The 25,331-nt window shown below is 35.4% G+C and overlaps 1 protein-coding gene across 3 annotated transcripts in view; it reads left to right on the top strand.

The window, feature by feature from the left end:
- Nucleotides 1–20,928, top strand: part of LOC125668205 (TBC1 domain family member 16-like) — a 43,124-nt gene extending 22,196 nt beyond the window's left edge. For 2 of the 3 annotated variants that reach the window (XM_048902039.2, XM_048902041.2), the window contains 3 exons: nt 1,341–1,438; nt 1,960–2,188; nt 15,397–20,928. In XM_048902039.2, the coding sequence (XP_048757996.1) occupies nt 1,341–1,438; nt 1,960–2,188; nt 15,397–15,588 (519 nt within the window). In that variant the 3' untranslated portion in view covers nt 15,589–20,928. Of the gene's footprint in view, nt 1–1,340; nt 1,439–1,959; nt 2,189–15,296 lie in introns of all 3 variants that reach the window. The other variant, XM_048902040.2, reaches the window with a different exon arrangement.
- The last annotated feature ends 4,403 nt before the right edge of the window (nt 20,929–25,331 follow it).

The raw sequence follows: 25,331 nt of genomic DNA on the forward strand, positions 1-25,331 counted from the left end.
CCTGAGGCAGTCACCACGTAAATTTCCTGGTCTGTTTGGGGATTAGAGACGCTTGACTGATCACGCTTCGATAGATCTAGCGACATCAATACAGGTGAATACCCCGTATAGAAGCCAGTGATAAACAATTAAATTATGTTTATTTAGAAATTGTACTCTATGAAATTTACTTCATTTTTCATATTTTGATAATCAAAGAAATAATTTCTCAACCACCTGCGTGTTCAGCATAGTGTGATTACCTTCGCTATTAAAACTCTATTCACGGACAGCTTTGGTACCAAACAAGAAAGACAAAATTTATCGTAGCAATGTTACAACCGCTTGGGTAACTGCTTGGACATAGGTGACTAAAGGTGTTCAATTAAAAAATTGTTCGTTGTTTGGACATGCAGCTTTGGTGTTCGTAAATCTCGTCCATACATACACCAATCTATCGGCCGATTTGTGCACGGCATTTACCTCAGTAGATATTTTAAAATCCCTTGATGCGCACGTGATTTTAGTGCCATCATTTAGCGTTATAAATGAAATCTTCGTGCATCATTATATATTTTTTTTATGTGGATTGCGCTTAAATTGTTCTCCGTGCATGTTTATCGTTGGTGAGAAGTGTGCAAGTGTTGGGTATCGTGTGCGTTTTGTGTCTATAGTTTTGTTGATTTTTGGGTGGGATTTTTTTTATTGTGTTGTGTATTGTGTAATTAGAGAACTTAATAAAAACGATGTTTTGTTATTTTTTAAATACGAATGTTGAATACGAACCGGAACGAGTTATTGAGAGAAATTTACATGAATGCATTGTTTTAAAGTTGAACAAAATGGCGGTCCAAACGAATGCAGAAAAAGCAACGTTTATCAAAACATCCTTATGTATCCTACACCGAAATAAAGAAAAGGGATAAGAACTTGAAGAATTACGGACATTAAAGATAAGATGTAAATAAAACAAAGTATCATAGTCTTTTAAACAAAGAAACAGTAAAGATATATCCACACACCCCTTCACGGAGTACCAACGGACGATATACAATTTCCAAATGATATTTTTAACGGATTTAACTGGGAACGTTTATTACGTTGCCCCCGGTATTACGTTATTTTATCGTGACAAAATGGAAAACGTAATAACGGGGTTCCACTGTATAAGAATTAATCTATTCAATATTTAATGGATATGTATAGCTGGTCCATCTGGTTTGGGGATAATTAGATTTAGATTGCACATTCTGGAAGATCAGTTGGAGTAAACAGTTTTTCTGAAGTTTGTCTAAATTAAGCATCACACTTGCTTACTTAGTAGTGTATCTGTGTAAATGTATGACATGGTGTAATTGTAGAATTACTTGAGGGAGCTACTCAGATTGATGGAGAATGAATTCTATTTGCACCTGAAACGGTTGGGAGAGGATGCATTGGAACTGTTATTTTGCCATAGGTAAACAAATTAAGAACTTTAGGAAGGGGATCTAGGATTTTTGTGAGGGTTTTGAAGATATCAGTGGATGATGGCCATTTTAATTTATTTTCATTCATAGTTTGACAATGTATCTTGAAATCCAGGGAATCCATGTCCTCACTAGATTCACCTCAGCTTGTTCATGTCTTTCTCATTAAAGAAATGAATTTTATTTTTGATGAGGGCATGAACTGCGGTGCTTCGTGTTGGCATGATTTATAAAGCGAGTTAACGCTTCATGAAAAGTATGCCTGTGTGAAGCATCACTAATCATACCTTCATGTATTTTTTTTAATATTTACATTCTACTCTCATTTCTGTTAGAATTCTCTGACGTTAAAACAGATTTACTATGTTCATCAAGATTCACATGCACATTGTTCACAACTGCAGTGCATTCTTGAGGAAATGGCTTCCATTACAATATGAAAAGATATCTAAGACAAAAACAATGGAAGTGGAAATGTACCAGTATATCTACAATATACTTTGTGTTGTAGGTGGATATTGCTGTGCTTTAAGAGAGAATTTCCCGAGACTGATGCCCTTAAGATCTGGGAGTCCTGCTGGTCACATTATCAGACTGACTATTTCCACCTTTTTATTTGTGTGGCCATTGTTAGTATCTATGGTGATGATGTCATAGACCAGGGCCTTCCCTCAGATGAAATACTTCTGCACTTCAGCAGTCTTGCCATGCATATGAATGGTCAGCTTGTTCTAAGAAAGGTAGGGTTCAGTACTTTTTCCAAGAAATTAGGATGTTACATTGATATGAGGGTTGTCCTAGGAAATCGTAGACATTTTATATCTGCACAAAAACTAACAATCAAGTTTCACCCAAATTTTCAGTTGATTGGGTTTGTCCTGTGTTTTGCATTAACATTTAAACATTTAAATATTTCAACTTCTTTTTGAGTAATATTGAGTAAAATTTGACCAGAATTGGGGTTTAGCATCATCAGGATAAAGGGAACCAAATATTGTGAATTTTGTTACCTCAGCTCCCCAAGAGGCTGAAGGTTAAGGGCAAAGCCTGAAAAATTGTGCATTTTTCAAAATCTTTTATTTTTTACTCCAGGACATCTAGCAAACAAAAACTCTGTGCATAATCACGACAAGCAGATGACCAACCAAATTTGTGACATTCATGGTCCCCTGGGTCGGGAAGTTTGGTGCTAGGGCAGGGCTCTTTGGCACATTTATAAAAATGCATTATTTCTTTAACTCGATCAACCAAACTGAGTGCATGGTAATATTAAGGAGAGAATGTTCAACTAAAATAATGCACTAGTAAATAATCTCACGTCAGTGAAATATTACTTTGTGAGATAAGATGGTATAGGTAACCAGAAGTATTATGGGAGATTTTACTCGACATCAAAGTTTGTTGGATTCATGTACAGACTCAAATTTCCTTTATCCTAGTTATTAGAGCTCACTTTCCTTTATCCTGGTCATTAGAGCTCACTTTCCTTTACCCTGGTCATTAGAGCTCACTTTCCTTTATCCTAGTCATTAGAGCTCACTTTCCTTTATCCTGGTCATTAGAGCTCACTTTCCTTTATCCTAGTCATTAGAGCTCACTTTCCTTTATCCTGGTCATTAGAGCTCACTTTCCTTTATCCTAGTCATTAGAGCTCACTTTCCTTTATCCTGGTCATTAGAGCTCACTTTCCTTTACCCTGGTCATTAGAGCTCACTTTCCTTTATCCTAGTTATTAATTAGAGCTCACTTTCCTTTATCCTAGTTATTAGAGCTCACTTTCCTTTATCCTAGTCATTAGAGCTCACTTTCCTTTATCCTAGTCATTAGAGCTCACTTTCCTTTATCCTAGTTATTAATTAGAGCTCACTTTCCTTTATCCTAGTCATTAGAGCTCACTTTCCTTTATCCTAGTTATTAATTAGAGCTCACTTTCCTTTATCCTGGTCATTAGAGCTCACTTTCCTTTATCCTAGTCATTAGAACTCACTTTCCTTTATCCTAGTCATTAGAGCTCACTTTCCTTTATCTTAGTCATTAGAGCTCACTTTCCTTTACCCTGGTCATTAGAGCTCACTTTCCTTTACCCTGGTCATTAGAGCTCACTTTCCTTTATCCTAGTTATTAATTAGAGCTCACTTTCCTTTATCCTAGTTATTAATTAAAGCTCACTTTCCTTTATCCTAGTTATTAATTAAAGCTCACTTTCCTTTATCCTAGTTATTAGAGCTCACTTTCCTTTATCCTAGTCATTAGAGCTCACTTTCCTTTATCCTAGTCATTAGAGCTCACTTTCCTTTATCCTGGTCATTAGAGCTCACTTTCCTTTATCCTTGTCATTAGAGTTCACTTTCCTTTATCCTAGTTATTAATTAGAGCTCACTTTCCTTTATCCTAGTCATTAGAGCTCACTTTAATAATAATAATAATAATAATAAGACCTTTATTTAACCAGGATTACATATTTAGCGATAACGCTAGTTTTCAATATGGTCCTGCATATAACATACATACAGACAGATATTAGTAAAATAAACACAGATTAAAAGAAGTAGAATACATATAAACTTAAGAAATAATTATGAATGTAAGATAAATAGAATACAAAATGAAGCTTAAAAAGTATGGTGATAATCTCTAAGATAATTTCTCTTAAAACACGCAACACTCGTTGAGTTTCTTATGTTTTGACTCAAGGCATTCCACACTGTGCTCCCTGAAATGCTGAAAGATCTTCTATAATATTCTGTTTTTGCCCTGGGTATATACAAAATATTTGAATAAGAATTTCTAGTTTGCCTCTGACTGACTTCTGATACATATTTAAAAACATTTAAATAATCTGGCATTAAACCATGTAAAACTTTATACACTAAAATGACTTTTCTATAGACAAAGTAATCTGATAGAGGCAACCAGTTAAGTTCTGTAAACATGACATTAGATGGTGTTTCAAAATTTCTGATGTTAAGAATTACCCTTGCAGCTCGTTTTTGCAATATAAAAAGCTTATTCACATTTTCAGCATTTCTTGGATTGCTCCATATAGTACAACAATATGTAAAATGTGGAAAAATCATAGTATTAAAAATCTTCAGCAGCGCATCGTTTGACATAAAATATCTTATTCTTCTTAAAATGCCAATTCTCTTGGAAATCTTGTTCATAAGTGATTCTATATGACTTTTCCAGGACAAAGTTTCATCAATAATAATACCAAGTAATTTTGACTCCTGAACACATTCTATGACATGGTTATTTATCACTAAATTTAATTTTCGATACTTTGATAATTTTTGTGCCGATCCAATAAGCATACATTGAGTTTTAGACAGGTTTAAGCTTAATTTATTTTCCTTAATCCACATTATACTGCGCTGAAGATCTTCATACATCTTTGACTCAATATTTTCCACTGACTTATCTGTTACATCTTGTGAAGTATCATCTGCATACATATTTACATGAGAATGTTTCAGTGCTTGTGGATAGTCATTAATATACAGGATAAAAAACAATGGGCCTAAAATAGAGCCTTGCGGAACTCCAATGGTTACATTTCTTTCCTCCGATAAATTGCCTTTCCAAATAACTCTCTGTGTACGATTTGTTAGATATGATTTAAACCATTCAAAAGTATCATTGCATATGCCAAATGACTTGAGTTTGTGTAATAAAACCTTGTGATTTATAGTGTCCTTTATCCTAGTTATTAATTAGAGCTCACTTTCCTTTATCCTAGTTATTAGAGCTCACTTTCCTTTATCCTAGTCATTAGAGCTCACTTTCCTTTATCCTAGTCATTAGAGCTCACTTTCCTTTATCTTAGTCATTAGAGCTCACTTTCCTTTACCCTGGTCATTAGAGCTCACTTTCCTTTACCCTGGTCATTAGAGCTCACTTTCCTTTATCCTAGTTATTAATTAGAGCTCACTTTCCTTTATCCTAGTTATTAGAGCTCACTTTCCTTTATCCTAGTCATTAGAGCTCACTTTCCTTTATCCTAGTCATTAGAGCTCACTTTCCTTTATCCTAGTTATTAATTAGAGCTCACTTTCCTTTATCCTAGTCATTAGAGCTCACTTTCCTTTATCCTAGTTATTAATTAGAGCTCACTTTCCTTTATCCTAGTCATTAGAGCTCACTTTCCTTTATCCTGGTCATTAGAGCTCACTTTCCTTTATCCTTGTCATTAGAGCTCACTTTCCTTTATCTTAGTCATTAGAGCTCACTTTCCTTTATCCTAGTCATTAGAGCTCACTTTCCTTTATCTTAGTCATTAGAGCTCACTTTCCTTTACCCTGGTCATTAGAGCTCACTTTCCTTTACCCTGGTCATTAGAGCTCACTTTCCTTTATCCTAGTTATTAATTAGAGCTCACTTTCCTTTATCCTAGTTATTAGAGCTCACTTTCCTTTATCCTAGTCATTAGAGCTCACTTTCCTTTATCCTAGTCATTAGAGCTCACTTTCCTTTATCCTAGTTATTAATTAGAGCTCACTTTCCTTTATCCTAGTCATTAGAGCTCACTTTCCTTTATCCTAGTTATTAATTAGAGCTCACTTTCCTTTATCCTAGTCATTAGAGCTCACTTTCCTTTATCCTGGTCATTAGAGCTCACTTTCCTTTATCCTTGTCATTAGAGCTCACTTTCCTTTATCCTAGTCATTAGAGCTCACTTTCCTTTATCCTAGTCATTAGAGCTCACTTTCCTTTATCCTAGTTATTAATTAGAGCTCACTTTCCTTTATCCTAGTCATTAGAGCTCACTTTCCTTTATCCTGGTCATTAGAGCTCACTTTCCTTTATCCTAGTCATTAGAGCTCACTTTCCTTTATCCTGGTCATTAGAGCTCACTTTCCTTTACCCTGGTCATTAGAGCTCACTTTCCTTTATCCTAGTTATTAATTAAAGCTCACTTTCCTTTATCCTAGTTATTAGAGCTCACTTTCCTTTATCCTAGTCATTAGAGCTCACTTTCCTTTATCCTAGTCATTAGAGCTCACTTTCCTTTATCTTAGTCATTAGAGCTCACTTTCCTTTACCCTGGTCATTAGAGCTCACTTTCCTTTACCCTGGTCATTAGAGCTCACTTTCCTTTATCCTAGTTATTAATTAGAGCTCACTTTCCTTTATCCTAGTTATTAGAGCTCACTTTCCTTTATCCTAGTCATTAGAGCTCACTTTCCTTTATCCTAGTCATTAGAGCTCACTTTCCTTTATCCTAGTTATTAATTAGAGCTCACTTTCCTTTATCCTAGTCATTAGAGCTCACTTTCCTTTATCCTAGTTATTAATTAGAGCTCACTTTCCTTTATCCTAGTCATTAGAGCTCACTTTCCTTTATCCTGGTCATTAGAGCTCACTTTCCTTTATCCTTGTCATTAGAGCTCACTTTCCTTTATCTTAGTCATTAGAGCTCACTTTCCTTTATCCTAGTCATTAGAGCTCACTTTCCTTTATCTTAGTCATTAGAGCTCACTTTCCTTTACCCTGGTCATTAGAGCTCACTTTCCTTTACCCTGGTCATTAGAGCTCACTTTCCTTTATCCTAGTTATTAATTAGAGCTCACTTTCCTTTATCCTAGTTATTAGAGCTCACTTTCCTTTATCCTAGTCATTAGAGCTCACTTTCCTTTATCCTAGTCATTAGAGCTCACTTTCCTTTATCCTAGTTATTAATTAGAGCTCACTTTCCTTTATCCTAGTCATTAGAGCTCACTTTCCTTTATCCTAGTTATTAATTAGAGCTCACTTTCCTTTATCCTAGTCATTAGAGCTCACTTTCCTTTATCCTGGTCATTAGAGCTCACTTTCCTTTATCCTTGTCATTAGAGCTCACTTTCCTTTATCCTAGTCATTAGAGCTCACTTTCCTTTATCCTAGTCATTAGAGCTCACTTTCCTTTATCCTAGTTATTAATTAGAGCTCACTTTCCTTTATCCTAGTCATTAGAGCTCACTTTCCTTTATCCTGGTCATTAGAGCTCACTTTCCTTTATCCTAGTCATTAGAGCTCACTTTCCTTTATCCTGGTCATTAGAGCTCACTTTCCTTTACCCTGGTCATTAGAGCTCACTTTCCTTTATCCTAGTTATTAATTAAAGCTCACTTTCCTTTATCCTAGTTATTAGAGCTCACTTTCCTTTATCCTAGTCATTAGAGCTCACTTTCCTTTATCCTAGTCATTAGAGCTCACTTTCCTTTATCCTAGTCATTAGAGCTCACTTTCCTTTATCCTAGTCATTAGAGCTCACTTTCCTTTATCCTAGTCATTAGAGCTCACTTTCCTTTACCCTGGTCATTAGAGCTCACTTTCCTTTACCCTGGTCATTAGAGCTCACTTTCCTTTATCCTAGTTATTAATTAAAGCTCACTTTCCTTTATCCTAGTTATTAGTTAGAGCTCACTTTCCTTTATCCTAGTTATTAGAGCTCACTTTCCTTTATCCTAGTCATTAGAGCTCACTTTCCTTTATCCTAGTCATTAGAGCTCACTTTCCTTTATCCTAGTTATTAATTAGAGCTCACTTTCCTTTATCCTAGTCATTAGAGCTCACTTTCCTTTATCCTAGTTATTAATTAAAGCTCACTTTCCTTTATCCTAGTTATTAGAGCTCACTTTCCTTTATCCTAGTCATTAGAGCTCACTTTCCTTTATCCTAGTCATTAGAGCTCACTTTCCTTTATCCTAGTCATTAGAGCTCACTTTCCTTTATCCTAGTCATTAGAGCTCACTTTCCTTTACCCTGGTCATTAGAGCTCACTTTCCTTTACCCTGGTCATTAGAGCTCACTTTCCTTTATCCTAGTTATTAATTAAAGCTCACTTTCCTTTATCCTAGTTATTAGTTAGAGCTCACTTTCCTTTATCCTAGTTATTAGAGCTCACTTTCCTTTATCCTAGTCATTAGAGCTCACTTTCCTTTATCCTAGTCATTAGAGCTCACTTTCCTTTATCCTAGTTATTAATTAGAGCTCACTTTCCTTTATCCTAGTCATTAGAGCTCACTTTCCTTTATCCTAGTTATTAATTAGAGCTCACTTTCCTTTATCCTAGTTATTAGAGCTCACTTTCCTTTATCCTAGTCATTAGAGCTCACTTTCCTTTATCCTAGTCATTAGAGCTCACTTTGCTTTATCCTAGTTATTAATTAGAGCTCACTTTCCTTTATCCTGGTCATTAGAGCTCACTTTCCTTTATCCTAGTCATTAGAGCTCACTTTCCTTTATCCTAGTTATTAATTAGAGCTCACTTTCCTTTATCCTGGTCATTAGAGCTCACTTTCCTTTATCCTAGTCATTAGAGCTCACTTTCCTTTATCCTAGTTATTAATTAGAGCTCATTTTCTTTTATCCTAGTTATTAATTAGAGCTCACTTTCCTTTATCCTAGTTATTAATTAAAGCTCATTTTCCTTTATCCTAGTTATTAATTAGAGTAAAACACACTTATAGTGAAGTGCTGGGGATGAACAATTACAGTAAAACACGCTTATAGTGAAGTGCTGGGGACAAACAATTACAGTAAAACACGCTTATAGTGAAGTGCTGGGGATGAACAATTACAGTAAAACACGCTTATAGTGAAGTGCTGGGGACAAACAATTACAGTAAAACACTGGGGATGAACAATTACAGTAAAACACGCTTATAGTGAAGTGCTGGGGATGAACAATTACAGTAAAACACGCTTATAGTGAAGTGCTGGGGACAAACAATTACAGTAAAACAAGCTTATAGTGAAGTGCTGGGGACAAACAATTACAGTAAAACATGCTTATAGTGAAGTGCTGGGGATGAACAATTACAGTAAACAAGCTTATAGTGAAGTGCTGGGGGACAAACAATTACAGTAAAACACGCTTATAGTGAAGTGCTGGGGATGAACAATTACAGTAAAACACGCTTGTAGCGAAGTGCTGGGGACAAACAATTACAGTAAAACATGCTTATAGTGAAGTGCTGGGGATGAACAATTACAGTAAAACACGCTTGTAGCGAAGTGCTGGGGATGAACAATTACAGTAAAACAAGCTTATAGTGAAGTGCTGGGGGACAAACAATTACAGTAAAACACGCTTATAGTGAAGTGCTGGGGATGAACAATTACAGTAAAACACGCTTGTAGCGAAGTGCTGGGGACAAACAATTACAGTAAAACATGCTTATAGTGAAGTGCTGGGGACAAACAATTACAGTAAAACAAGCTTATAGTGAAGTGATGGGGGCAAACAATTACAGTAAAACACGCTTATAGTGAAGTGCTGGGGATGAACAATTACAGTAAAACACGCTTATAGTGAAGTGCTGGGGACAAACAATTACAGTAAAACACGCTTATAGTGAAGTGCTGGGGATGAACAATTAAGTAAAACACGCTTATAGTGAAGTGCTGGGGACAAACAATTACAGTAAAACACGCTTATAGTGAAGTGCTGGGGATGAACAATTACAGTAAAACACGCTTATAGTGAAGTGCTGGGGATGAACAATTACAGTAAAACACGCTTATAGTGAAGTGCTGGGGACAAACAATTACAGTAAAACAAGCTTATAGTGAAGTGCTGGGGACAAACAATTACAGTAAAACATGCTTATAGTGAAGTGCTGGGGACAAACAATTACAGTAAAACAAGCTTATAGTGAAGTGATGGGGGCAAACAATTACAGTAAAACACGCTTATAGTGAAGTGCTGGGGATGAACAATTACAGTAAAACACGCTTATAGTGAAGTGCTGGGGACAAACAATTACAGTAAAACACGCTTATAGTGAAGTGCTGGGGATGAACAATTAAGTAAAACACGCTTATAGTGAAGTGCTGGGGACAAACAATTACAGTAAAACACGCTTATAGTGAAGTGCTGGGGATGAACAATTACAGTAAAACACGCTTATAGTGAAGTGCTGGGGACAAACAATTACAGTAAAACAAGCTTATAGTGAAGTGCTGGGGACAAACAATTACAGTAAAACACGCTTATAGTGAAGTGCTGGGGACAAACAATTACAGTAAAACACGCTTATAGTGAAGTGCTGGGGATGAACAATTAAGTAAAACACGCTTATAGTGAAGTGCTGGGGACAAACAATTACAGTAAAACACGCTTATAGTGAAGTGCTGGGGATGAACAATTACAGTAAAACACGCTTATAGTGAAGTGCTGGGGACAAACAATTACAGTAAAACAAGCTTATAGTGAAGTGCTGGGGACAAACAATTACAGTAAAACATGCTTATAGTGAAGTGCTGGGGACAAACAATTACAGTAAAACAAGCTTATAGTGAAGTGATGGGGGACAAACAATTACAGTAAAACACGCTTATAGTGAAGTGCTGGGGATGAACAATTACAGTAAAACAAGCTTGTAGCGAAGTGCTGGGGACAAACAATTACAGTAAAACAAGCTTATAGTGAAGTGCTGGGGGACAAACAATTACAGTAAAACACGCTTATAGTGAAGTGCTGGGGATGAACAATTACAGTAAAACAAGCTTATAGTGAAGTGCTGGGGGACAAACAATTACAGTAAAACACGCTTATAGTGAAGTGCTGGGGATGAACAATTACAGTAAAACACGCTTGTAGCGAAGTGCTGGGGACAAACAATTACAGTAAAACATGCTTATAGTGAAGTGCTGGGGACAAACAATTACAGTAAAACAAGCTTATAGTGAAGTGATGGGGGCAAACAATTACAGTAAAACACGCTTATAGTGAAGTGCTGGGGATGAACAATTACAGTAAAACACGCTTATAGTGAAGTGCTGGGGACAAACAATTACAGTAAAACACGCTTATAGTGAAGTGCTGGGGATGAACAATTAAGTAAAACACGCTTATAGTGAAGTGCTGGGGACAAACAATTACAGTAAAACACGCTTATAGTGAAGTGCTGGGGATGAACAATTACAGTAAAACACGCTTATAGTGAAGTGCTGGGGATGAACAATTACAGTAAAACACGCTTATAGTGAAGTGCTGGGGACAAACAATTACAGTAAAACAAGCTTATAGTGAAGTGCTGGGGACAAACAATTACAGTAAAACATGCTTATAGTGAAGTGCTGGGGACAAACAATTACAGTAAAACAAGCTTATAGTGAAGTGATGGGGGCAAACAATTACAGTAAAACACGCTTATAGTGAAGTGCTGGGGATGAACAATTACAGTAAAACACGCTTATAGTGAAGTGCTGGGGACAAACAATTACAGTAAAACACGCTTATAGTGAAGTGCTGGGGATGAACAATTAAGTAAAACACGCTTATAGTGAAGTGCTGGGGACAAACAATTACAGTAAAACACGCTTATAGTGAAGTGCTGGGGATGAACAATTACAGTAAAACACGCTTATAGTGAAGTGCTGGGGATGAACAATTACAGTAAAACACGCTTATAGTGAAGTGCTGGGGACAAACAATTACAGTAAAACAAGCTTATAGTGAAGTGCTGGGGACAAACAATTACAGTAAAACATGCTTATAGTGAAGTGCTGGGGATGAACAATTACAGTAAACAAGCTTATAGTGAAGTGCTGGGGGACAAACAATTACAGTAAAACACGCTTATAGTGAAGTGCTGGGGATGAACAATTACAGTAAAACACGCTTGTAGCGAAGTGCTGGGGACAAACAATTACAGTAAAACATGCTTATAGTGAAGTGCTGGGGACAAACAATTACAGTAAAACAAGCTTATAGTGAAGTGCTGGGGATGAACAATTACAGTAAACAAGCTTATAGTGAAGTGCTGGGGGACAAACAATTACAGTAAAACACGCTTATAGTGAAGTGCTGGGGATGAACAATTACAGTAAAACACGCTTGTAGCGAAGTGCTGGGGACAAACAATTACAGTAAAACATGCTTATAGTGAAGTGCTGGGGACAAACAATTACAGTAAAACAAGCTTATAGTGAAGTGCTGGGGGCAAACAATTACAGTAAAACACGCTTATAGTGAAGTGCTGGGGATGAACAATTACAGTAAAACACGCTTATAGTGAAGTGCTGGGGATGAACAATTACAGTAAAACACGCTTATAGTGAAGTGCTGGGGACAAACAATTACAGTAAAACATGCTCATAGTGAAGTGCTGGGGACAAACAATTACAGTAAAACATGCTTATAGTGAAGTGCTGGGGATGAAAAATTACAGTAAAACATGCTTATAGTGAAGTGCTGGGGATGAACAATTACAGTAAAACACGCTTATAGTGAGGGGGGGGGGACAAACAATTACAGTAAAACACGCTTATAGTGAAGTGCTGGGGACAAACAATTACAGTAATACATGCTTATAGTGAAGTGCTGGGGACAAACAATTACAGTAAAACACGCTTATAGTGAAGTGCTGGGGATGAACAATTACAGTAAAACACGCTTATAGTGAAGTGCTGGGGATGAACAATTACAGTAAAACACGCTTATAGTGAAGTGCTGGGGATGAACAATTACAGTAAAACAAGCTTATAGTGAAGTGCTGGGGACAAACAATTACAGTAAAACATGCTTATAGTGAAGTGCTGGGGATGAACAATTACAGTAAAACAAGCTTATAGTGAAGTGCTGGGGGACAAACAATTACAGTAAAACACGCTTATAGTGAAGTGCTGGGGATGAACAATTACAGTAAAACACGCTTGTAGCGAAGTGCTGGGGACAAACAATTACAGTAAAACATGCTTATAGTGAAGTGCTGGGGACAAACAATTACAGTAAAACACGCTTATAGTGAAGTGATGGGGGCAAACAATTACAGTAAAACACGCTTATAGTGAAGTGCTGGGGATGAACAATTACAGTAAAACACGCTTATAGTGAAGTGCTGGGGATGAACAATTACAGTAAAACACGCTTATAGTGAAGTGCTGGGGATGAACAATTACAGTAAAACAAGCTTATAGTGAAGTGCTGGGGACAAACAATTACAGTAAAACATGCTTATAGTGAAGTGCTGGGGATGAACAATTACAGTAAAACAAGCTTATAGTGAAGTGCTGGGGGACAAACAATTACAGTAAAACACGCTTATAGTGAAGTGCTGGGGATGAACAATTACAGTAAAACACGCTTGTAGCGAAGTGCTGGGGACAAACAATTACAGTAAAACATGCTTATAGTGAAGTGCTGGGGACAAACAATTACAGTAAAACAAGCTTATAGTGAAGTGATGGGGGCAAACAATTACAGTAAAACACGCTTATAGTGAAGTGCTGGGGATGAACAATTACAGTAAAACACGCTTATAGTGAAGTGCTGGGGACAAACAATTACAGTAAAACACGCTTATAGTGAAGTGCTGGGGATGAACAATTAAGTAAAACACGCTTATAGTGAAGTGCTGGGGACAAACAATTACAGTAAAACACGCTTATAGTGAAGTGCTGGGGATGAACAATTACAGTAAAACACGCTTATAGTGAAGTGCTGGGGATGAACAATTACAGTAAAACACGCTTATAGTGAAGTGCTGGGGACAAACAATTACAGTAAAACAAGCTTATAGTGAAGTGCTGGGGACAAACAATTACAGTAAAACATGCTTATAGTGAAGTGCTGGGGATGAACAATTACAGTAAACAAGCTTATAGTGAAGTGCTGGGGGACAAACAATTACAGTAAAACACGCTTATAGTGAAGTGCTGGGGATGAACAATTACAGTAAAACACGCTTGTAGCGAAGTGCTGGGGACAAACAATTACAGTAAAACATGCTTATAGTGAAGTGCTGGGGACAAACAATTACAGTAAAACAAGCTTATAGTGAAGTGCTGGGGGCAAACAATTACAGTAAAACACGCTTATAGTGAAGTGCTGGGGATGAACAATTACAGTAAAACACGCTTATAGTGAAGTGCTGGGGATGAACAATTACAGTAAAACACGCTTATAGTGAAGTGCTGGGGACAAACAATTACAGTAAAACATGCTCATAGTGAAGTGCTGGGGACAAACAATTACAGTAAAACATGCTTATAGTGAAGTGCTGGGGATGAAAAATTACAGTAAAACATGCTTATAGTGAAGTGCTGGGGATGAACAATTACAGTAAAACACGCTTATAGTGAGGGGGGGGGGACAAACAATTACAGTAAAACACGCTTATAGTGAAGTGCTGGGGACAAACAATTACAGTAATACATGCTTATAGTGAAGTGCTGGGGACAAACAATTACAGTAAAACAAGCTTATAGTGAAGTGCTGGGGATGAACAATTACAGTAAAACACGCTTATAGTGAAGTGCTGGGGGACAAACAATTACAGTAAAACACGCTTATAGTGAAATGCTGGAGATGAACAAGTTTGATTCATTATAAACGTAATTCATTATATCGAATAAGTTCATATTAAATGTGTTTTAAAACTACAGGGAATAAAAATCACTTTGCTCTAAGTGTGAATTCATTATAAGCATGTTTGCTGTAAACTTGTTTTACTTTACATTGGATGCTTACCAAATATTTAAAAGTTGCACCTTCCAAAAATTTTATTCTGTGAACCCTACCTCTGGATTTATATATATATATATATATATATATATATATATATATATTTGTGTATGTCTAAAAATTTGAATGAAATCCGGGCTTGAATTTTTGTATAGGTAGGAATGTCTGTGATTTTCTGGAACAGCTTTCATTATGTACATGTCATACAAGTAGTTGATGTAAAGTTATTGGATATTAAAATAATATTAATTTGATATTCTCTTTTTTATGTCTGGTGCAAAGCAAGCTGACAGTTTGTTCAGTGTGTCTGTATGTTGTATTTTATAACTGTAAAATCCCCTGTCATCATCACTCTATATTCTTCATGTTACAATGAAACTGATTTTGAATTTCAGATATAAACATTCATGATGAGGATGTCATTGTTTCTTATTAACTTTTTCTAGATATCTAATGGATTTTAAATATTGATGTGCATACCATTAATATTTATAGGCAAGAGGTCTGCTGCATCACTATCGAAAACTACCAAGAATTCCTTGCACATTGCATGGCTTGTGCTCGCTATGTGGGCCGGGAATGTGGGACAGTGGGCATGTACCCATAGTGGAGTGTGTGGGCAATCACAAAAATGACATATGCCCTTATAATAGCAACCCAGGATCTCCTGTGCATCCTGTTTACTGATCAATGAAAGGCCATCTACAACATCCACAACCACTAGTTCATATAAGTGAATTATTCTCATGTATACTGTATACAATGGGAAATTTTGTCACATGTAATTTTCACCCTAATGCATGTAAAATGATTTCAGCCCATTTCAAATTGCCTAGAGTTATCTTTCAAAACATAGAGTTATATAATCTTTATCAAATTAGTTCAATTTTGAATTTGTCTACAAAGGATGAGGGCAAAAATAGATGGGGTGAAATTTTTCCAGTATCATGAACCAAGTAAACACATCATAAAATGTGTAAAGTTTACTTTGAAATTGCCCAATCAAAGAATGTTCTTTAAATATGTTCTTTTTGAACTAAAACAAATGTTAAACATTGAATATGTGTTTAGCAGTGACAGATTGATATGTCGAACCTCTTAATTCACAAACCCCCTTATCCAAAATTTATGAATTTGCTTTATCAATACATGTGTATATATATTGTTATGCCAGTGTTTTGTTCTATTGTGTTAAGAGTTAGGTCCTTATCCTCAAGTAAAGAGAAATGTATCTATTTTTTGATTCCCAAACTGTAATGATGCTAATTTTTTGCAGTCAGCCATGTTGTCTTTCTCACACACCAGTTTCTTGGGTGTATGTTTACTCTCAGTTAAACCCCTTCATGAGCCTTATTGACTTTTAGATGCATATTATCAGTAGATTGAATGAAAAAAAAAATATGTCATAAAAAATTCTGCCTAATTAAGATCCACATTGTTCGCTTACCTGAATTAGAGACTCTAGTGAGTTTTAGGATCAAATTTTGCTTGTTCGTTGCGGTGTTGTTAACTTTTCTTACTTTTTAATTCTTTGGTACAATTTCAACCAAAGTTTGGTGAGCAGGATTCCGTATTCTTCAACTGAGGGGTCATGGTTGTATTATCATGTAAATTCTGTTTGATTAAACCATGCTCCCCAGGGCAAGGATGGTGCCACAATAGGAATTTAAAGTTTTTCAATGAAAGGTATTGAGGAAAATCTTTAAAAAATCTTCCTCTCATGAACCAGAAGGGTACAGTTTATCAAATTTTGTTCAAATCATAACTCCAGCCCAAAAGATTTTCTGTAGAAAACACATTGGAATGTAAATACGACTACAAACTGTTTGTTTTTTTCTGAATGATCAGCGTTGTGGCCCATTGGCCTCTCATTCATATTGGTGATTGTCAGGCAAACTGAGAATTAACACAAGAAAACTAGATGTTTTAGGATTGTGACTCTCAATGAATTCCCTATCAGGGAAACCTTCCTTGAACAGAGTCTACTAGAAATGCTACTTCGTTGCTGTAGCCTTATTCAGATTCTGAATTTATCAAACTGTACAAGAAATATCTGACAATGCCTTTGCCAGAGCAATGAAAATTCATGAAGTAGTCGCGGCTGCCTCCATTTTAGGATGTATGCGTCAGCTGGTACATGTATTGCCTGAATTCAGTTGATCAGTACGCTTCCTGCTTCACTACATGTAACAAAGTGTAATAGGCTGTGACATCATAGCTGCATTGCATGTCATTTACTTTTAGCCCAACCTATAACAAAAACAACAATTTGATTTTGATAAGAGTAATTCTTAAAAATCTTTGCAAGCTTGAGCAATGGAGATCACTGATTGGCTAGTTTTACCACATAAGTTCTTTGCTTTTCTAAAAAATCAATATGGCTGATGCAGGGATTCTGCAAAGGGTAAACAGACTGAGACTCTGGTTTGTGAGAAAGCTTTCAAGGTGTTGCTTTATTACTTTGTTTATGTTCAAACTAAGAAACTAAGATCTCTCATTCAAATAAATGAATTTGTATATTTTGGGTAAGGCGAAGTGAATTTGTTTTATTTTGAAATAGTGCAATATTCATGTATGTGTGTTATTCTGGTAGATGTTAAGTTGCCAAGTAGATATTACTCCTGTGATTATATAGTGATGTAGACCCAAAAGTTGTATATTTAAGGGACTAGGTTCTGGTGCTGTCGAATATCACATTGTTTTATGGCATTATTTATGTTAAGAAGTCGTTTCCTTTATGATATATGTATGTCATTGCATCCCATTTAATATACGTATATATGTTAGCTATGAAATAGAATACATGTACAAACATATTTACATTTGTGATAAAGAAATAATAGAATAATAAGAGGGTCTGGAAAATTATTGGACAGGTTGAAAATGATAGTTTGAATGTATAATTCTTTAAAAACAGCTCTTGGCATATATATGTGTTATGGGTAACTTGTACCTTAATTTTCTGACAGTAGTATCGGTTTTTTCCCCAGAGGCAATGGCTTTGACCTTTCCAGTAAATCGACCAATCACAGTCTCATGTTCTTTAGAAAAATTATGAATTTCCATACAATAGTACAAAATCCTCATTGACTTTTAGCATAATTTTTGTGTGGAAATAATGGGTTTATTTGTCACTTCTTAGTAAAGTTTAAAAGCAATATATTGAAGTTTAATCTTGTTACCAGGGTAAATTGATTATATCTTGTATCTTTGCTAAACATAATAGGGGGGAAACCAATAAGTTTAAATACTTTCTATGAAACTTTAAATCCATGATGTTGTGTTGTTTTTGTTTTCAAGAAATCCAGTAGCTAAACCCAAATGGAAGAGGCATTATGCTTGTTTTTTGTTTTTTATTATAGTTTTATACCAACCTCCACCCCTTCAATACTAGAATAAGATTGTCCATCATTCCATTGAGAGGTTGGTTTCTAGGCCTTCAAAAGTGCTTACCCTTTACACCTGGAGTCATTCTTCACTCACAGAATCACCATTGATGACCCCTGTTGATTTTGTGGTCAAAGGTCAAGCAGACAGGGTGATATAGGAAAATGGTTTCATGGCCATAAGTGAGTTCCCTTTTCTCTTGAAATCACCAAACTTTATACACGGTTCACCAAGGGATCAGGAAGACATTTATCTACTTCTGAGTCAAAAAGGTTAAAGGTTAAGCAAAATGGACTCCATGACCACTCTAATGGAATTATTCAAACAAAATGACATGCTAAAGTGTCTATGTTAAAATTGACATATTACCCCACAATGAAACAAATAGTAGAACAGTTTGAAGTGTTTTGATTCATGATAGAGTAGCATTTACTGATGAAGTGCTTAGATAAAATGCATTTAGATACATGTACATTGAATAAAGTGTTACCCTGTAGAATTCCAATTTAAAGTTATAATTTTAACTTGCTGTCTTTCTCGTGATGAGTTTCAATATTTCATTTGTAGATCTGTGATATTTTTCTGATATTATTTATCTAACTCAATCTAACATAACAATATGGATGTATGCATTTGTTCATTCATTTTCAGTTAACTAGAGCTTAAAAGTGGGCTTTTGTGATTGAAGTTTGTCCGTTACATGTCAGTTTATTCTCTGTTCACTTTTAAAAAACTTCTCAGCACAATGCATCTTTGGGTTATGGGGATATTGGTTTTATTAATATTTTTTCCAAGGGAAAATTGTGAAAAAGAGTGGGATGTTTTAAATAACTTCCTTCCCAACAATTATACAGTACCAGATATGCCCAAATTTGGATGAGTTTCTTTATGTAATGAAAATCAATTTATTCTATCCATGACTCTCCAGGCCAGAGTGGGGCAACAATAGAGGTTCAAATTTAACCTAGAAATTTATAGGAAGCTCTCTTTTTGAAAATCTACTCAAGAACCACATTGATACAATTTGTCACATTGATACGCAAGCAAGCATCCTCATGTACTGTAAATTCTTCTCTTTTTTTCACTTCATGAACCAACCCCCAACCCCCCTCCCCAGATTCAGGTTAGGGCCAGTAATGGGGTTTGTTTAGAAATATGATAGGAAATTTCTTCAAAATCTAAAACCATAAGGATGCAATTTGTGACATTAAGATTCAAACACCATTGTGTAGATATAAGTTTGTTCAAACTTTAACCCCAGGGCCAGAGCGAAGCCAAAATAAGAGTTAAGTTTTACATTGGAAAATGCAACTGCTCAGGTGAACAATGTGGCCCATCATGCCACGGGTCTTTTGTTTGTTTTAGTTACCTCTGCCAGGTTTTCTTTTCACCCTGTTTGTTCATTTGTTAGATTGTTCTCAAGATATCTCTAAAGGTTGTAAACTTATTTTAGTGAATTGATTTTGGTAGAAAATATTAAGAAATTGCAATGATAATCTTTTTTGAAAGAATTTTTCATTGTTTACCATTCACCTATATTACTTAATAATATTAGTTATCCACTGGAAGGTCTTATCAGGGGTGTACAGGAATTTACCTGTGATTGTACTGTAGTACTGTAAATACTTTTTATCCGTGTATTGTTAACTTCATTTTCATGCAAACTCTCCAGGTGTCACTATTAAATTTGTATGATATATTTACCGTAGTGATGAATGAAATGAAAGTTAGCAAAAATTTCATCTTGCAGATAAATCTGTTATGGCAAGATTGCGGAAATGACGCCTCACTAAACATAAGTAATTTACAGTACATAGGTGATTTTCAATACACCTGCAGTTCCCTTGGGAGACTAACTATCAAATTACATGGTAAATTATATGAATTACTACAAGATATTGTTGCTGGTAAAGTAAATATCTGCATACAAATTTCTGTAATTTGTTTTCCCTCAGATTCTACAGCGTAGGGTATGTGTTCTATGTGCACAATTGATTTTTTGATAATTTAATTCTACATTCCAGCATTTATTACATTGTGTTCATTTGTTACCTCAGTTTTAACGTAAAACGTAATGCTATTTAAAGTCGAGTTTATACACATACAAATAACACAAGCTCTGTAGAGCTGTTTACTGACATTGTGGGGTTTTATCACTTACATCCACTGACATTGTGGGGTTTTATCACTTACATCTACTGACATTGTGGGGTTTTATCACTTACATCCGTGCATTTTCCAGAAAATATTAGCTGCTGTGCAATACTTGATAAAGTTAAGGGTTGTATATTTGACTGTTATTTATGTGACGTGCGACAACCTAGTTGGCATTTTATGTGACTTGCATTTATTATAAATTATACAATAGTTGAAATATCTCTTTATCTAGAGACTACACTTACTTTTTTATGTAGATGAAAAATTGACAGTAAAATGAAAGATTGGTGTTTCAACATGACATATATTAAAGCATATACAATTACAGCTATATTTTTTTCAGTCTCTGTGAAGTGAATCTCGTGGACTGCTGTGTATTGTCTGTCAATATAAGATCATGTCTAGTATTCATTGTTGTTGTTTCATCTTCATTATAATTATGTACAATTTATTTCAGAAAATAAAAATTGGTGTACAAATTTCTTTGTGCTTTGTATTTTTTCACAGCACTGGTTGAAGACCAGAAAGCTTAGCGAGATGTCTTGTCGTCGGTCTGGCTGACCTGTATACACCAAAATCTTTTGATATTGTGTATATTTTTGTATGAGTGCATGACCAGTAGATGTGTGAAGGAGAAACTTCAAACTTACTGTGCGACTACATATGCCAGAAGTGGTGTAAATCAAATGTGGATTCTAAAATATTCTAAAGAACGTTTGGTGAACTTGAAATCGCAAAACTTTTTCCCAAATCAATAACATCAAAACCTATGACTTTTCAACACTTTACACGACCATTCCTCACAATAATTAAAGACTAGACTTTTTGACATCATAGACAGTTGCTTCTTCAACAAAAATGGAAAACAAAAATATTCATATCTAGGGATAGTCATCCAAAAATTTACTTTGTTAAACACCACTGATTCCACGCACAAGTACACTGAAGTTGAAATAAAAGATATGCTAGAGTTCCTCATTGACAATATCTTCGTGGTCTTTGGTGATCAGGTCTTCCAACAGTCTATTCGAATTCCCATGGGCACGAATTGTGCTCCTTTGTTAGCTGACCTGTTTTTATATTCATATGAAGCAGAATTTATTCAAAAATTTCTATGTGTGAAGAAAAAATCTTTTGCTGTGGCCTTCAATTCGACATTTAGGTATATCAACGATGTTTTATCTATTAACAATAACTTTAATTCATATGCCGATTCGATATATCCCTGTGAGCTCAAAATAAAAGACACCACAGAGTCGTCCACTTCTGCTTCATATGTAGATATTTAATTGAAAGTAGACATTAACGGCAAACTGACAACTCAACTGTATGACAAACGGGATGATTTCAGCTTCTCCATCGTCAACTTCCCATATTTATGTAGCAATATTCCATTGTCACCTGCATATGGTGTTTATATCTCTCGATTGATTTGATACGCAAGAGTTTGTTCTGCGTATGGTCAGTTTTTAATCAAGGCAAGCTACTGACAAACAAGTTGATGGTACAGGGGATTCAAGAGTCGATTAAAGTCAGCATTTCGCAAATTCTATAGTTGTTATAATGATCTAGTTTACCAATACAACCCATCATTGGGTCAAATGCTGTCTGACGTGTTTCATACCAATTGTTAGACCGTTCTTGGCACACTGATTTTGACAACGAATAACATTGTTTACCTGATCAGGATATAGGGCTAATGGTGGATGTGACCGGTCGACAGGGGATGCTTACTCCTCCTAGGCACCTGATCCCACCTCTGGTGTGTCCAGGGGTCCGTGTTTGCCTAACTATCCATTTTGTTTTGCTTATAGGAGTTATGAGATTGATCACTTCGTTATCTTCACCTTTCATCAGAGACTTCTTGATGTAAACATTTCAAAATTGGAGTCATAGTGGAATTCTTGATGACCTGGTAATCACTTTACTATTGATGTACATTCCTCATCATAGGAAACATTTTATGCACAACTGCATTAAATGAAATCAAGACAGGAAATACCTGTGCAACATGACCTATTAATCGTTTATATCTAGAGAAACAAAGGGATATACATGTATAGGGAAAATCTTCAATTATTCTTTTCTCAAGACCAGCAGGGTCATGATTAGTCATTTTGATATACAAGCATCCTCAGTTACTGCATATTCAATTTTCTTGAAATAATGGCCAAGGGAAAGAGGGGGGGGGGGGGATAGGAAAGGGTATCAAAGTTTTACATGGTTCTCACTTTATGTTAAGCACTTGGCAAAGGAGCAGTCACTACCCATAACAATGTCCAAGGTTTAACACGGTGGTAAGAGCTGGGCTCGAACCCACATCCTCCCAGTCAGTAAGCAAACACTCTAACCACTGACCATGAACTGGGATTAGTACATTAGACTGGCCTATATAAAATTAAATTACTTTATATTTTATACACATCAATTCAAAGCATCGAATTACAAGCTCTGACAGACAAATCAATTTATATTCCGATTTATTAAAACAAGTTAAAAAAGACAGGAAATCTACGACTTTAAAAATGCTATACTCCTATCATATGGATTTTGATATTGTTTGCATAAATTTCATCATCATTGTGAGGATATTTAAATTTTCATTTTGGAAAATACACAAGGGCATGAACTACGACAAGTTACATCAGTATTCTTCATGAAGTGCATTAGCGCATGTATTTTCAAAAAATTATATTTACATTCCTGTCGGAATATTTCCAGCCATTAAAATAGTCGTAATATATTTATTAAGATACATACAGTAATGTTCACATTTATGAGGAAATGGCTATCATTTCAAATGGTAAAGATATCAATTAAAGGAAATGAGCACAGCAAATGGTACATAATACGTTTGTGAAAATGCATGATCACATGCTTTTTAATGCGATAATTTGTAGAACTTTGCTTCAGGTAGTATCAGCCATCATCAGGCTGTGACATACTTTCTTTGCATCATATGAATAAAAAGTCCTAGCTTAAAAACTGTGACAGGAAGTAGATGGACAAACCAAGATTTCTGCAAGTAAAATATTTCCCCAAATTTGATGAAGTTCAACAACCTCTAAATATTTAAAACATCAAAGAAAATAAAAAAATTGTTGGGAATCAAAATCCTTGCACTATGCACTTCTTCAAGTTATTAATACACACTCACTTCTAAACTGTGAGGGGATAATATTTCTTCAAAATGGACTAAGCTCAACAACCTGTAATTTTCTCAAAAACTGAATATCAAAATCCTTGCATGCACATCTTCCATACCCATACAAATACTCTGTAAAAATAAGAAGGTCCTCAATTGAAAACTGGAAGGAAAAATGAATTAAAAGACATATCATGTATTCTCTGTGTGATAATTCCTCAAAATGGACAAAGTTCAATAACCTGTAATTCTCTAAAAAACAAATTAAAGAAAATCAAAATCCTTGCCACATGCACATCTTCAATACCCATACACTCTGTAAGAAAAGATGGCCCTCCCTTGAAAATTGTGGGAGGAGTTCACTGGACAAATTATGTATCCTCCTATCCTCCATATAACAAACAAATTTTAATAAAGGGGCAAAACTCTTGCAAGAGAAGTCGAAATGGATAAAAATTGCATCATGATCTAGAGTGATCCACAAAGAAGCTACATAGTAAGTTTCAGCTCCATATGTAACAGAGATGTGAAATTAGAAACAGAAAACCATGGATGTACAGACATTGCTGTACCATGACACGTCCCTTGTAAAGATGGGCGTATAATGGAAATGTAGATATAGTAAAATTCACCCTAAAGTATCATTTAAAATGGGACAAAATATCCCAAAAGTTCTTGTCATTACTCCTTGCATTGATTGCAGCATTCTAAAATTCTTTATTTCCAATAAAATATTAATCCTACATGATTCAAACTTGTGTGAATGATTCATCAATGCAATCAGTCATGATTCTGCATCTAACTTAATCTAGATGTTTGTTTAATTGTACATGTATATTGTTTAATGTCCCATTCGAGAATTTTTCACTCGAGTACAGACACCACAAGCTTTGGATGAAGTGCCACAAACTTTGTAGCAGTGAGAGTTCATCATGCCAATGCTTGCCTTGACATGGAACCCAGTTTTGTAGATCTCATTTGATTGACCCATAACTCTCACTTCTAAATGGTGATCATTGTGTAAAAGAGATACCTATTTCAACATTTTAGATTTGAGACAGAAAAGGTATGAACTGAACTAAACCATTTTCACTGGTTTTACAGGTTACATAACATGGAATGTATTATCTACTGCAAGAGATAAAGCATTCTCTCACTAGAGGGCATGTTATGCAAGCCTCACATCCATGGTAAGAATATCCACCATTTTTAATTTTGCAGTTTTAAAACAAGGGAGCTTATTTTTTCTCATTCTGAAATGAACAAACAGAATATTCGATATTGTGAAGGTCTTATTATTCTATATCAAAATTTCAATTTTTTGTACCATAATTAAATCGAATTATCGATATCAATAGATACAAATAAAGTGCACCGCCACGGCACATGATACGCCCGTCACATATTGTTAACATGAACATATCACCATGAAGAGATACATGTAGGTATGCATGGAACCAAATGTCATCCTTCCTTTAAGAATCTTACCCACTTTATGGCCTCATGTGACATTGCTTCAAATATTGATAATGTAAGCTTAATGATTTTTAAAAGGATATAAAAACATTTTCCCAAATGTTTTCAATGAAATGATTAAAGTGCAAGATAGCCCTTTATCCAAGCAAACAACTTACAATAAATGGGAGTACTCAAAAAGGTTGATTTATTCAACATATCAAAAAATACATATATCAGTATCTGCCTTTGTCAAATCTTCAAGTATAAAAGTAAAATATGCATG

Source organism: Ostrea edulis, chromosome 4 (assembly GCF_947568905.1).
Source record: "Ostrea edulis chromosome 4, xbOstEdul1.1, whole genome shotgun sequence".
NCBI lineage: Eukaryota > Metazoa > Mollusca > Bivalvia > Ostreida > Ostreidae > Ostrea > Ostrea edulis.